Raw genomic sequence first — 14,043 nt, forward strand, 5'->3', positions numbered from 1 at the left:
TAGTCCAACTCCCCCTGCCAGAGCAGGGCCACCTAGAGTACATCGTGCAGGAACGTGTCCAGGCGGGTTTTGAATGTCTCCAGTGAAGGAGACTCCACGACCCCCCTGGGCAGCCTGTTCCAGGGCTCTGTCACCCTTACAGGAAAACAATTCCTCCAGATATTCAACTTGAACCTCCTGTGCTCCAATTTACACCCATTACCCCTTGTCCTATCACTGGTCACCACTGAGAAGAGCCTAACTCCATCTCCCTGACACTCACCCCTTACATATTTGAACACATTGATGTCACCCCTCAGTCTCCTTTTCTCCAAACTAAAGAGACCCAGCTCCCTCAGCCTTTCCTCAGAAGGGAGATGTTCCACTCCCTTCATCATCTTAGTAGCTCTGTGCTGGACTCTTTCAAGCACTTCCCTGTCCTTCTTGAACTGAGGGGCCCAGAACTGGACACAATACTCCAGGTGCGGCCTCACCAAAGGGTTAAATCCCGAGGCCCATGAGGAAAGAAACCCCGGAACAGAGGGCAAGAGCCTGGGACAATTTGCAGAGACTTTGTGAAGAGTGCTCAGACAACTTGCAGGAGCTGGGTCTCTTTAGTTTGGAGAAAAGGAGACTGAGGGGTGACCTCATCAATGTTTTCAAATATGTAAGGGGTGAGTGTCAGGGAGATGGAGTTAGGCTCTTCTCAGTGGTGACCAGTGATAGGACAAGGGGTAATGGGTGTAAATTGGAGCACAGGAGGTTCAAGTTGAATATCCAGAAAACTCTTTTTCCTGTAAGGGTGACAGAGCCCTGGAACAGGCTGCCCAGGGGGGTCGTGGAGTCTCCTTCACTGGAGACATTCCAAACCCGCCTGGACACGTTCCTATGCGAAGTGCTCTAGGTGGCCCTGCTCTGGCAGGGGGGGTTGGACTGGATGATCTTTCGAGGTCCCTTCCAACCCCTAGGATTCTATGATTCTATGATTCTATGATTTCCCTCTGCTCAAGGGCTTAGCCTAGGCACATTTCACAAAGTCTCTGCAAGTTGCACCAGGCACTTTTCACAGAGTCTCTGCAAGTTGTTCTTCTAGTTATTATTCTCCCTCCTGTAGCTGCTCCTCTGGCTTGGTTTCCCTCTGTTCCGGGGTTTCTTTCCTCATGGGCCTCGGGATTTAACCCTTCCTCATGGGATTTTCCCCTCTGCTCTGGGGTTTCCTGTCCAGAGAGCTTGTTGATCATACCTTACAGGGAGGATGTTCTTGCAGTTTCTGTGCCAGCTAGGTTTTCTGCACGCTGCCCGCATTCTCCACCAGATGTAGCAGGAGGAGCCCTTCTTGCTCCTAGGGCTGCTCCTGAGGCCTCGGGGTTTAGCCCATTCCTGGAAGATGTCCTAGGGCTGTTCCTGTGGCCTCAGGATCTACCCCTTCTTGCCTGCTCCAAGTCGAGGCAGATAGGAAGCTATTTTGGGATCAGCTTTTCCCTCTGGTCTTGGCACGGGGCACCCTCTCCTGAAATGCAAAGTTATCACCACTCTTATCCGGCCACTTGGAGAGAAAAAGAGAGCTGGGGAAAAATCAACCCTCTGGCTGCCTCCCCCTCCCTGCATCAGGGTGAAATGGGGAGGAAATGATCCCCCTGAACCCATCTGCACCCTCTCAGATGATGGGAGCACCCAACTCCTCTGTTGTTGGGTCCCAGGCTGTCTCAGCATCCTTTGGACTCCTCCTTCCCCATAAGAATTAAAGTTTCTCTGCCTGATTATAGGGATTTATTTTTTTTTATTTTTTTTTATTTAAGTAATCAAATAAAACCACTTTAAAATTCCAAATTGAAGATTAATGCAGAAATTGGAGATGGGTTTAAATTGCCCCAGCTAATCACCAGCCACTTGACTGCTTATGACTTTATTATGTGAAAAAAAAAACCAAAAAACCCAAAGAAAACCTCAGGGAGGAATAATGATTCCTGGGCTTGGTGCTGCCATCTCCTCCTCCTCCTCCTCCTCCTCCTCCTCCTCCTCCTCCTCCTCCTCCTCCTCCTCCTCCTCCTCCTCCTCCTCCATGAGCTTCCCTGTGTCTTCCAGCACATTTCTGGGGTTTCTTTTGGGATAAATCCCTTTTGCAAACCCCCCAGAGGGGGAGGATGGAGCAGGGACCCCCCCCTGGGGCTGGGGGGTTGGGATGGGGCAGGCTCTTGGATGGGGTTTTGGGGACAAAAAGGGTCTGAGTGCCATTTCTTTCTCTCTGCAGGTTTCTGAGCAGCCTCAGCCCTGCTGGATCTGACCACGGATGAGGATACCATGAACTGAGCAAAGAGTGAAGCAAAAAAAAAAACCAAAAAAAGAACTTTTATTTATTTATTTATTTTATTTTGGACTTTTCAACATTTTTTTTTTGGGGAGGGGGTCGTTTTTTTTTTTCCCCATCACTTAAAAAAAAAAGAAAAAAAACCAAAACCCACCTCCCCAAACCCTCCCCAAACCCTCCCCTGCTTTAATGAAAGCATTTTAAAAGGGGGGGGAGGGGGTTGGGGGGTGATTTTTTTTTTTTTCCCCTTCAACCCAAGTCATCTCGGGTGCCCTGAGGATCTCCAGAGAAGATGGGGAGGAAAAAGATCCAGATCCAGAGGATCACAGACGAACGGAATCGCCAGGTTGGTGCTTCCAGAGAGCCAGGGAAGGGGTGGGCTTGGAAAAGACCTTTTAGCTCATTAAATCCAACCCCAAAAGCTTCAGGGTGCCCTAAAGCCTCATAGCCTTCTATGAGGAAATGACTAGGTGGATAGATGATGGAAGAGCGGTAGATGTGGTTTATCTTGATTTCAGTAAAGCATTTGACACCGTCTCTCACAGCATCCTTGTAGATAAGTTGACCAAGTATGGGTTTGGTGATCAGGTAGTGAGGTGGATCAGGAACTGGTTGAAAGGAAGGAGTCAGAGAGTTGTAGTCAATGGGGCAGAATCTGGTTGGAGGTGTGTGACCAGTGGAGTCCCTCAGGGGTCGGTACTGGGACCGGTGTTGTTCAATATCTTCATCAACGACTTGGATGAGGGTATAGAATGTACCCTCAGCAAGTTTGCTGATGACACTAAGCTGGGAGGAGTGGCTGACACACCAGAAGGCTGTGCTGCCATTCAGAGAGACTTAGACAGGCTGGAGAGTTGGGCAGGGAGAAACATGATGAAATTCAACAAGGGGAAGTGTAGAGTTTTGCATTTGGGGAAGAACAACACGATGGCCCAGTATAGGTTGGGGGCTGACCTGCTGGAGAGCAGTGTAGGTGAAAGAGACCTGGGGATCCTGGTAGACAAGAGGATGACCATGAGCCAGCAATGTGCCCTTGTGGCCAAGAAGGCCAATGGCATCCTGGGGTGCATTAGAAAGGGGGTGGTTAGTAGGTCAAGAGAGGTTCTCCTCCCCCTCTATTCTGCATTGGTGAGGCCACACCTGGAGTATTGTGTCCAGTTCTGGGCCCCTCAGTTCAAGAAGGACAGGGAAGTGCTTGAAAGAGTCCAGCGCAGAGCTACTAAGATGATGAAGGGAGTGGAACATCTCCCTTCTGAGGAAAGGCTGAGGGAGCTGGGTCTCTTTAGTTTGGAGAAAAGGAGACTGAGGGGTGACCTCATCAATGTTTTCAAATATGTAAGGAGTGAGTGTCAGGGAGATGGAGTTAGGCTCTTCTCAGTGGTGACCAGTGATAGGACAAGGGGTAATGGGTGTAAATTGGAGCACAGGAGGTTCATAGAATCATAGAATAGGCTGGGTTGGAAGGGACCTCAGAGATCATCGAGTCCAACCCTTGATCAACACCGCACCTCGAGTCCTGTGTCCACACCTCGAGTCCTGTGTCCAGTTCTGGGCCCCTCAGTTTAAGAAGGATGTAGAGGTCCTGGAACAGGTCCAAAGGAGGGCAACCAGGCTGGTGAAGGGACTCGAGCACAGGCCCTATGAGGAGAGGCTGAGAGAGCTGGGGCTGTTCAGCCTGAAGAAGAGGAGGCTCAGGGGAGACCTCATTGCTGTCTACAACTCCCTGAAAGGAGGCTGTAGCGAGGTGGGAACTGGACTCTTTTCACAGACGACCTTCAACAAGACAAGAGGACACAGTCTTAAGTTGTGCCAGGGGAGGTTTAGGTTAGATATTAGAAAGAATTTCTTCACGGAGAGGGTGATCAGGCTATGGAATGGACTGCCCGGTGAGGTGGGAGATTCTCCGTCCATGGAGACATTTAAAAACAGACTGGATGTGGCACTCAGTGCCATGGGCTGGGAACTGCTCCGGTGGGTCAAGGGTTGGACTAGATGATCTCTGAGGTCCCTTCCAACCCGGCTAATTCTATGATTCTATGATTCTTTAGTTTGGAGAAAAGGAGACTGAGGGGTGACCTCATCAATGTGTTCAAATATGTAAGGGGTGAGTGTCAGGGAGATGGAGTTAGGCTCTTCTCAGTGGTGACCAGTGATAGGACAAGGGGTAATGGGTGTAAATTGGAGCACAGGAGGTTCAAGTTGAATATCCAGGGTGACAGAGCCCTGGAACAGGCTGCCCAGGGGGGTCGTGGAGTCTCCTTCACTGGAGACATTCCAAACCCCCCTGGACACGTTCCTGCACGATGTACTCTAGGTGGCCCTGCTCTGGCAGGGGGGGTTGGACTGGATGATCTTTCGAGGTCCCTTCCAACCCCAAGGATTCTATGATTCTATGAAAGCAGCCCCCAGCCAGGCATTGAAGTCCTCACCTTGCTTCCATCTTAAGTGTTTTTCTAGAAGGAAGAATCTCCTCCAGTTAATTCCTTTTTTTTTTTTTCCTTTTTAATATATTTTATTTTATTTTAATTTTCTACATTTCACTTGACATTTTCCATCAGGTTTTTCCAGCAAAAGGCAGCCACAACAACAAGGATCTGCTTTTTTTCTTCTGAATCCAAACAACCCAAACGATTCCTGAGGTTTTTATTCTGTTGTTGGGGTTTTATTTCAATTGAAAACTGAGAGGAATCTGATTTTTTTTTTTCCCCCTTTTCTTCTGTTGAAGCCAAGCCTTAAGCACACGTGTGTAGGAATATGTCTGTGTGTCTCAGAGGAAAAAAAAAATAAGACAAAAAAACAGATTTTCCCAAGATTTACATGTTCTTAGGGTTGGAGCAGCTTTTCTGGTCCCAGAATCATTAATTCTGGGATTCTGCTGGACCAGGTTAAGTCTGTGATGATTCCATCACTGTATTTCCCTTTAACCACAAGATTTTCAGGCAGTTCTGGTTGCTCAGTGGTTTCCAAACCTCTGTGGATGCCCCAGCATGGCCTGGGGGCCACGTTTCTGGGTTTTTTAACTGCTTTTATTACAGAAATAAGTTTAAAAAAAAGGAGGTGTGTATATCCCGAATGCTTAAAAAGTGGCAAAACCCAGAATTGGTTGAACTGGTTTATTGCTTAGCAGGAAAAAAAAGAGAAAAATTGCAGGTTTTCTTCATTACAGCTTCATTTGGTGGCTGGAAGGGGTTTTGATAATGTCCCAGTGGCTCCTGGCCCTGTTTGTTTCCCTAATTAGCAGGAAATGGGGTGCTGGTCCTTATGGAAGGACATGGAGTGGGTTTTATGGGGGATGGGGTAGGGGTCTGCAGGTCTTGGAGCCCCCTTGGAAGTTGACAGGAATGGGGAATGTTTGGTTGGTCCTGCTGGAGGTTGGTGGCACATCTGGAATGGAAGGAGGTGTCAGAGGCTGAGGTGGTGGGAGGGGGGTTTGGGGGTCTTTGAGATGATCCTTGGGGCTTAGGAGGGATGGAGATGCTGAGATCTTCCCAGCCAAGCCCAGCTGAGGTTTAGCTGTGGGAGCAAGGCTCAGATCACAGAATTTTTGGGGTTGGAGGGATCTCAAAGCCCCCCCAGTGCCCCCCCTGCCATGGGCAGGGACCCCTCCCACAGCCCAGGGGGCTCCAAGCCCCATCCAACCTCCAACATTCCCAGGGATAGGGCAGCCACAGCTTCTGGGGGTGACCTGGGGCTCAGCACCCTCACCCCAAAGAATTTCTTCCGAAGATCTCCCCTCTCCATCTCCCCTCTTGCAGCTGGAAACCCTTCCCCCTCATCCCATCCCTCCAGGCCCTTGTCCCAAGTCCCTCCCCAGCTCTCCTGGATCCCTTCAGGCACTGGGAGATGCTCTGAGGTCTCCCCAGAACCTTCTCTTCCTCTCTCTTTCCTCTCTCTTCCTCTCTCTTCCTCTCTCTTCCTCTTCTCTTCTCTTCTCTTCTCTTCTCTTCTCTTCTCTTCTCTTCTCTTCTCTTCTCTTCTCTTCTCTTCTCTTCTCTTCTCTTCTCTTCTCTTCTCTTCTCTTCTCCCTTCTCCCTTCTCCTTCTCCCTTCTCCCTTCTCCCTTCTCCTTCTCCCTTCTCCCTTCTCCCTTCTCCCTTCTCCCTTCTCCCTTCTCCTGACTGAACACCCCAAACTTTCTCCCCTGTCCCCAGAGCACCCTGGGCTGGTGGGAGATGTCCCTGCCCATGGCAGGGGATGGGACTGGATGAGCTTTCAGGTCCCTTCCAATTCAGACCCTTCTGTGATTCTCTGATAAAAGAGTCCAGCTTGAAGGGGGGGTCTCCAAAGCCTTTACTACAAGGTGCAGCTCCTCCCATGCATCTTACACCCAACCTACAGCACCCTTGAGTCCAACCCTGCCCAAACCCTGGGATTTTGGCCTCCCGTGGACCCTGAGGGTGCACGGGGAGGACCAGAATTACAACAGGAGCCAAAACCAGGGGAGGAGAGCAAGTAAGAGTCAGTAATGTCACTAATGTCATTAGTGGAATTACTGGAGGGGATTTGCCAGAAGAGATCAGACCATCAGCCCTTCAGGACCAGCCTCCTGACTCTGGCAGTGGTCAATATGGTCTGCATCAGGGGAAAGGCAAAAATCCCTGCTCCTGGGGGCCAGTAATTCCTTCCTGACCCCTTTGGTGATCGGCTTATGCCCTGGAGCAGGAGATTTGATGACCCTCTTAGACTTACAAGGTTAATTCTTCTGGATGAGACTTGTGAGTGGTGGCAGGGGGTTTCTGTCCCAGGTCATGGGTAGATGAGGGCGGTGACATTGATGGATGTTTGGTGTGATGGGGCTGGAGAAGTGGCAGATAGGTCTTGGGTTTTCTATTTAGGTGGGGGTGCCACAAAGAAGGGATGGATGCTCCTCCACCTGGTCCCTGTCTGCAGAGGGAATGCAGAGCATCTACACAAAGGTTATTGGGGCTTTGGGTCCTCTGCTCAGCTCCTGGGTTGGTTTGGGGCAGGTAACCCCCTGCTCTTCTCAGTTGCTCAAGGACAACACCCAAACACTCTTTGGGTTGAGTCTTCATGGCCAAGAGGTCGTGCACTTGGACCTCAGGCTTTTGCCTCCTCTCTTGGTGGCCAAGTGGAACTGTGGCTTCCAGCAAGCTGTGTTTTGGTGAGGGGTTTTTTGGCAAGGTGTCCACCCCTGGAGGTGTTCAAAAAACAGGTAGATGTGGCACTTGGGGACATGGTTTAGTGGGCATCGTGGTGTTGGGCTGACAGTTGGTCTTGATGATCTTAGATCTCACCCCAAAGAGTTTATTCCTCCCCAAGATCTCCTCTCCATCTCCCCTCTTGCAGCTCCAAACCCTTCCCCCTCATCCCATCCCTCCAGGCCCTTGTCCCAAGTCCCTCCCCAGCTTTCCTGGATCCCTTCAGGCACTGGAAGGTGCTCTGAGGTCTCCCCAGAACCTTCTCCTTCTCCTTCTCCTTCTTCCCCATCCCCTTCTCCTTCTCCTTCTCCTTCTCCTTCTCCTTCTCCTTCTCTTCTCCTTCTCCTTCTCCTTCTCCTTCTCCTCCTCCTTCTTCTTCTCCTCCTTCTCCTTCTCCCTTCTCCTTCTCCTTCTCCTTCTCCTTCTCCTTCTCCTTCTCCTTCTCCTTCTCCTTCTCCTTCTCCTTCTCCTTCTCCTTCTCCTTCTCCTTCTCCTTCTCCTTCTCCTTCTCCTTCTCTTTCTCCTTCTCTTCTCCAGCCTGAACACCCCCAACTCTCTCCCCCTGGCTCCAGAGCTGCTCCAGCCCTCCCAGCACCTCCAGTGCCTTCTCTGGAATGGCTCCAACATCTCCACTTGCAGATGACACCAGCACTGGCCCTGGAATAATTTAATTTGTGTGACAGGGGCAGGAGCTGTTGGGTGGTGACAACGTGAGCGTCCTGGGGTGGTGTGGGGGGGGAGCACGTGGCAGCCCCAGGATGAGGTGATTAGAGCTGAATCTTGTTACTGCTTAATCACCCCTGGGGAGATGGGGATGGGCAGGGGATGGGCAGCTCCCAACCCCGTGTGCTTCACACCCAGGGATGTGGCTCTGTCCCAGTGCTGGTGTGAACGGGGAAGCTCCAGAGTAAAGTCCTTGGAGCACAAGTGGGGTGGCACTGATTGGAGCTGAGCATCTGAGGGCCCTGGGGGTGCTGATCCTGGAGCAGAGGAGGCTGAGGGGAGACCTTGTGGCTCTCTGCAACCCCCTGAGAGGAGGTTGGAGCCAGGGGGGGTCGGGCTCTGCTCCCAAGGAACAAGGGATGGGACAAGAGGAACTTTTGGCACAACTCAAGTTGTGCCAGAGGAGGTTTAGGTTGGAGCTGGGAAAGAATTTCTCCCTGGAAAGGGTTGTCAGGGCCTGGCCCAGGTCCCCATCATCCCTGGAGGGGTTTCCAAACCCCAGAGAGGTTTCCAAACCCTGGAGATGTGGTGCTGAGGGATGTGGTTTAAGCACTTGACCGACGAGAGTTGGGTCAGTAGTTGGTAGAGTTGGGTTCTGATTGTATTTGGTGATCTTAAGGGTCTTTTCCTGCCACAACAGTTCTGTGATTCTGTGAGCTGAGCCCATGTAGCTGCCTCTTTCCTTCTCCTGCCCTGAAAGTGCAAAATAAAGCTCTTCAGCTGCTCAGTCAATGCCAAGGCCCCACGTGAGGTCAAACCCTCCTGTGATGGAGGAGCTCCTGGGCAGCTTGCAAGGATGTGATGGCTTTAAACTGGGAGAGGGGAGACTGAGATGAGAGCTGAGGAAGGGATTCCTTGCTGTGAGGGTGCTGAGCCCCAGGTCACCCCCAGAAGCTGTGGCTGCCCCATCCCTGGAATGTTGGAGGTTGGATGGGGCTTGGAGCCCACTGGGCTGTGGGAGGGGTCCCTGCCCATGGCTTGGAACTAAATGATCTTTAAGATCCCTCCAACCCAACCCATTCCATGGTTTGATGATTTCTCAGCCTCACAATGACACCCTGATTGCTGTGATTTTTTTTCACAAGTATTTACCCTCTTAAGGACCCTTTTATCCCAGCACCCCACTGCCCACCCAGCACCCCCACTTTGGCCTCTGTGTCCAGGCACTGTGACAACTTGGAGGTTGGATGGGGTTTGGAGCCCCCTGGGCTGTGGGAGGGGTCCCTGCCCATGGCAGGGGGGGCACTGGATGAGTTTTCTGGTTCCTTCCAACCCAACCCATTCCATGATTCTCTGGTTCTGGATCTCACACCGAGTTCTCATTATTTGTATCATATATTCTCATTAGAGAGTGGCTTGAAATTGGAAAAGGGGAAATGGAGGTTGGAAATTAGGGAGAAATTCTTTGGGGTGAGGGTGCTGAGCCCCAGGTCACCCCCAGAAGCTGTGGCTGCCCCATCCCTGGGAATGTTGGAGTTTGGATGGGGCTTGGAGCCCCCTGGGATGTGGGAGGGGTCCCTGCCCATGTGGGTGGCACTGGGGGGGTTTTGAGGGTGCAATGGGTGGTGTGGAGCAACACCCTGGGCAGGTTTAGGGTGGCTGAGCCCTTGGCTTGGTGGCCCTGGGGTTGGGTGCTGTGATGCTGCTGCAGGGAGCAAGGATGAGATCTCTGCTGCTTGAATGTTCAACTTAAAGAAAAAAAAAACAACAAACCAAATAATCCCCAGCCCCCAGCCAGATGGCAGCTCTGCTGGTGATTTTGCTGAAATCTCTTTTCTCTTGATTTTGGCACTCTGTGCTTTCCAAACACTGAGAATCATCTCTGTGCTTGTGAAGTGTCTGCCCTGGGAGGATCCCAAAATAGGCAACGGCACCAACTGCTGGGGAGGGAGCTTGGAAGGGTTGTCCAGTTGGGAAAGCTGAGAAAATTCCCTCTTCCCCTTCCTTTTCCTACCCCTCCAGTGGTCATCCCAGTGCTCAGAGCTTCTGAACCTTTTGCTTTCAGGTGACCTTCACCAAGAGGAAGTTTGGGCTGATGAAGAAAGCCTACGAGCTGAGTGTGCTGTGTGACTGTGAGATCGCCCTCATCATCTTCAACCACTCCAACAAACTCTTCCAGTATGCCAGCACTGACATGGACAAAGTGCTGCTCAAGTACACGGAGTACAACGAGCCCCACGAGAGCAGGACCAACGCAGACATCATCGAGGTGAGGCCAAACATCCCCTCCCTGCCTCTGGAACCAGTGCTGGGTGACAAGGGGTTGGGTCCTGGGGGTAAGCAGATCTCCAGTGCTGCTTGGTAGCCTCGTTTTGCAGCTTTTTTGGGGGCTAGCCTGCAAAAATATTCACTTCTGGGTGGCAGAAGTTGTGTGTTGACCTGGGAATTATGTGTGGAGGTACTGAACTGAGGCTCAGCTTTCCTTTGGGGGACTTTCCCATGGTCCAGGGGTGGGTTTGGAGGCATCTTCCAGGGTTACCTGACTGCAGTGCCTTGGTGGCATTGCCCCTTTCTGTCCTTTCAGACTGAGAGTGCCCGAATTGCAGAATAATTCAGGTTGGGAGGGATCTTTGGGTGCCTCTGATCCAAGCAGGCTCAAATCTCATGGCTGAGCAGGCTTGCCCAAGCCTTGTCTGGCTCCATTTTGGGGCTCTCTCCAAGGATGCTGAGTCCAGCACTGCCAGGGCCACCATGTCCAGACCTTGCTGATGCCAAGGAGATGCTTGGAAATCATTTCCAGTGACCCACACTGACCCTCCCTGTCACTTTGTCCTTGTCCCTGGCACTGCCAGAGCATCTCTGGGCTTGAGCCCAGGGCATTTGGGCCACAGGTCTGTGCCAGTGACATCTTGGCCATTGGTCCCATCCTCTCCCCAGCAGCCTGGGAATCCCTTTGGTGCATCTCAGGCTTTGGATTCATGAAGGAAAAAACAAAAAAAACCCCCAAGCCAACCTGCCACCTAAATCTTCCTTTTTTCCCCCCCTTTTCAAGAGCTTTGCACTTGTCCACCCAGTTCCCACCCCCAGGCCATGGCCAAGCATGGGGCAACACCCACCCCCCCACCCTTCACTGGGCTTTGGTGATGGTTTTGCTGCTGCAAAACGATTGTGTAGGGGCCTCAGAAATGGTTTCAAAAAGGTCTTTTTGGGGTCTTTTGGAGCCCACCATGAAAAGCCACCAGGGTTTTGCCAGCTGGGCTCCTCAGCTCAGCCTCTCCGGGTTGCTCCTGTTGGAACAGATTTCTCTTGGCCTAAAAATACCATAAACATTTTGGGCAGCCTTCTCCTTCCCTTCTGGTCCAAGATGCAAACACTCCCGAGCTGATGAGTTACACACAGTCCTTGGCACCCAAAGAAATAACTGTGTTTGCACCACATGAAAAGCTGGAGCTGCATCCAAAGGAGATGGAGAGGAACAGAGGGAGGATTTGGTGAGGGGAAAAAAAAAAAGGAACCCAAATGCATTGGGCTTGGGGGGCAGAGCCACTGCAGGGATGAGAACAGGTTTGGAGGCTCCTGGAGCATCACTGCCCATCCTGCTTTCATCCTGGAGCAGGGCTGCTTTGAGCTTTTTTAGGTTGTTTTCTCCCCAAAATGTGCACTGGCAGCTCAGAAACCCCCCCAGTCCTGGGCTGCATCCCCAGCAGTGGCAGCAGCACCAGGGAGGGGATTGTCCCCTCTGGGGACACCCCCTGGGGTAAAGCTGGGTCCAGCTCTGGGGTCCCCATCAGCAGAAGGACACGGAGCTGCTGGAGCCATTCCAGAGGAGGTCCTGGAGCTGCTGGGAGGGCTGGAGCAGCTCTGGAGCCAGGGGGAGAGAGTTGGGGGTGTTGAGGCTGGAGAAGAGAAGGAGAAGGAGAAGGAGAAGGAGAAGGAGAAGGAGAAGGAGAAGGAGAAGGAGAAGGAGAAGGAGAAGGAGAAGGAGAAGGAGAAGGAGAAGGAGAAGGAGAAGGAGAAGGAGAAGGAGAAGGAGAAGGAGAAGGAGAAGGAGAAGGAGAAGGAGAAGGAGAAGGAGAAGGGAAGAGAAGAGAGAGGAAAGAAAAAAAGAAGAGAGAGGAGAAGAGAAGAGAAGAGAAGAGAAGAGAAGAGAAGAGAAGAGAAGAGAAGAGAAGAGAAGAGAAGAGAAGAGAAGAGAAGAGAAGAGAAGAGAAGAGAAGAGAAAGAGAAGAGAAGAGAAGAAGAAGGGTTCTGGGGAGACCTCAGAGCACCTTCCAGTGCCTGAAGGGCTCCAGGAAAGCTGGGGAGGGACTTGGGACAAGGGCCTGGAGGGATGGGATGAGGGGGAAGGGTTTCCAGCTTTCTTTTCAGGGGACACCATCCCCCATGGGGTCACCTCCATGTCCCATGGGATTCAGCCACCCTCCCAAGCCCTGCAGCTCTCTCCGTGCCCGGCAAAGTCGGAGCTGTTGGAAGCTTTTAAGTCGGAGCAAATCTCCTGGCTGGAGCAAGGGGGGTTCCCTTAATCAGGGAGGGGACAGCTGAGGGCCCCAGACAGGCACGCTGGGTGCCACGTGCATTCCCAGCCTGGGATCACACTGGCTTTGCTCCTTGCTGTCACTCCTCATTTCCTCCCAGCCTCCCTGACGTGCCAGCTTCTGATAAGGGACTTGGAGGAGGCACAGGGATGCTCTGGAGCCAGTTAAAGTCACAGCAATTCCTTTCCTTCCCTTGGCCTTCCCCACCCCTCAAGGGGAAGGGGATGAATTTTTTCCTGAATTTTGCTGGGGTTGTTGTTCTCCAGAGTGCAGAAACTTGGGCATTTGGCAGGATGCTGGGAGGTGACAAGGGTGGAGGCAGCTGCTGGTGTCATGGCTTCATCCTTATCCCCATCCTCATCCGCCCTCATCTCCATCCCCATCCTTATCTCCATCTTCATCCCCATCTTATCTCCATCCCCACCCTTTTCTGCATCTTCATCCCCATCCTCATTCTCCTTTCTGTCCTCATCTTTATCTCCATCCCATCCTTATCTCCATCCTCATCCTCATCTCCATCCCCACCCTTTTCTCCATCTTCATCTCCATTCTCATTTTCTTCTCTGTCCTCATCCTCATCTCCATCCCCATCTTTATCTCCATCTCCATCTCCATCTCCATACCCATCCTTATCTCCATCCCCATCTTATCTCCATCCCCACCCTTTTCTGTATCTTCATCCCCATCCTCATTCTCCTTTCTGTCCTCATCTTTATCTCCATCCCATCCTTATCTCCATCCTCATCCTCATCTCCATCCCCACCCTTTTCTCCATCTATATCTCCATTCTCATTTTCTTCTCTGTCCTCATCCTCATCTCCATCCCCATCTTTATCTCCATCTCCATCCCCATCCCCATCCTTATCTCCATCCCCATCCTTATCTCCATCTCCATCCCCATCTTTATCTCCATCCCCATCCTCATCTCCATCCCCACCATTTTCTCCATCTTCATCCCCATCCTCATTCTCCTCTCTGTCCTCATCTTTATCTCCATCCCCATCCTTATTTCCATCCTCATCTCCATCCCCACCCTTTTCCCCCATCCTCCTTCTCATCTCCATCCCCATCTCTTTCCTTATCCTGACTTCTCCAAGGCCTTGGGGGGGGGGGGGTTGAGTCCCCCTCCTCCAAAGGACATCACCCCCCCTGGCCCAGCATCCTTATCTCTGTTTCCTGCTTTTCTCTCACCCTCTTTGCCTTGGAAATCTGCCCCTATTTGAGCTGGGATCACAGGAGTGGGAACACAGCCTGGAAAAGTGGGTCCTCCTTCTGATGGAGCTGGGGGTGATGTGGGCTTCATTTCCCAGGTGGATTTCTCCCCCTTTTTTTCTCCTTTGACAATTTCCTGCTGTGAAGGACTTGAATTTAAACCCTACTTTAGGTGAAAACCAATAATG

The 14,043-nt window shown here is 51.7% G+C and overlaps 1 protein-coding gene across 1 annotated transcript; it reads left to right on the top strand.

The window, feature by feature from the left end:
• The first annotated feature begins 2,465 nt into the window (after positions 1–2,465).
• LOC103528975 (myocyte-specific enhancer factor 2D homolog) lies at positions 2,466–11,417 on the top strand. The gene is made up of 2 exons (XM_030468560.1): positions 2,466–2,633; positions 10,174–11,417. The coding sequence occupies exons 1-2, from the start codon at positions 2,580–2,582 to the stop codon at positions 10,471–10,473; spliced, it is 354 nt and encodes a 117-aa protein (XP_030324420.1). The 5' UTR covers positions 2,466–2,579; the 3' UTR covers positions 10,474–11,417.
• The last annotated feature ends 2,626 nt before the right edge of the window (positions 11,418–14,043 follow it).

Source organism: Calypte anna, unplaced genomic scaffold (genome assembly GCF_003957555.1).
Source record: "Calypte anna isolate BGI_N300 unplaced genomic scaffold, bCalAnn1_v1.p scaffold_159_arrow_ctg1, whole genome shotgun sequence".
Classification (NCBI taxonomy): Eukaryota; Metazoa; Chordata; class Aves; order Apodiformes; family Trochilidae; genus Calypte; species Calypte anna.

What these genes read in the sequence shown, in the direction of transcription:
- LOC103528975 (XM_030468560.1), top strand. Translation starts at nt 2,580, where the DNA reads ATGGGGAGGAAAAAGATCCAGATCCAGAGGATCACAGACGAACGGAAT. An exon ending in CAGACGAACGGAATCGCCAG is followed by an intron (nt 2,634 to 10,173) that starts GTTGGTGCTTCC and finishes TTTTGCTTTCAG; the next exon opens with GTGACCTTCACCAAGAGGAA.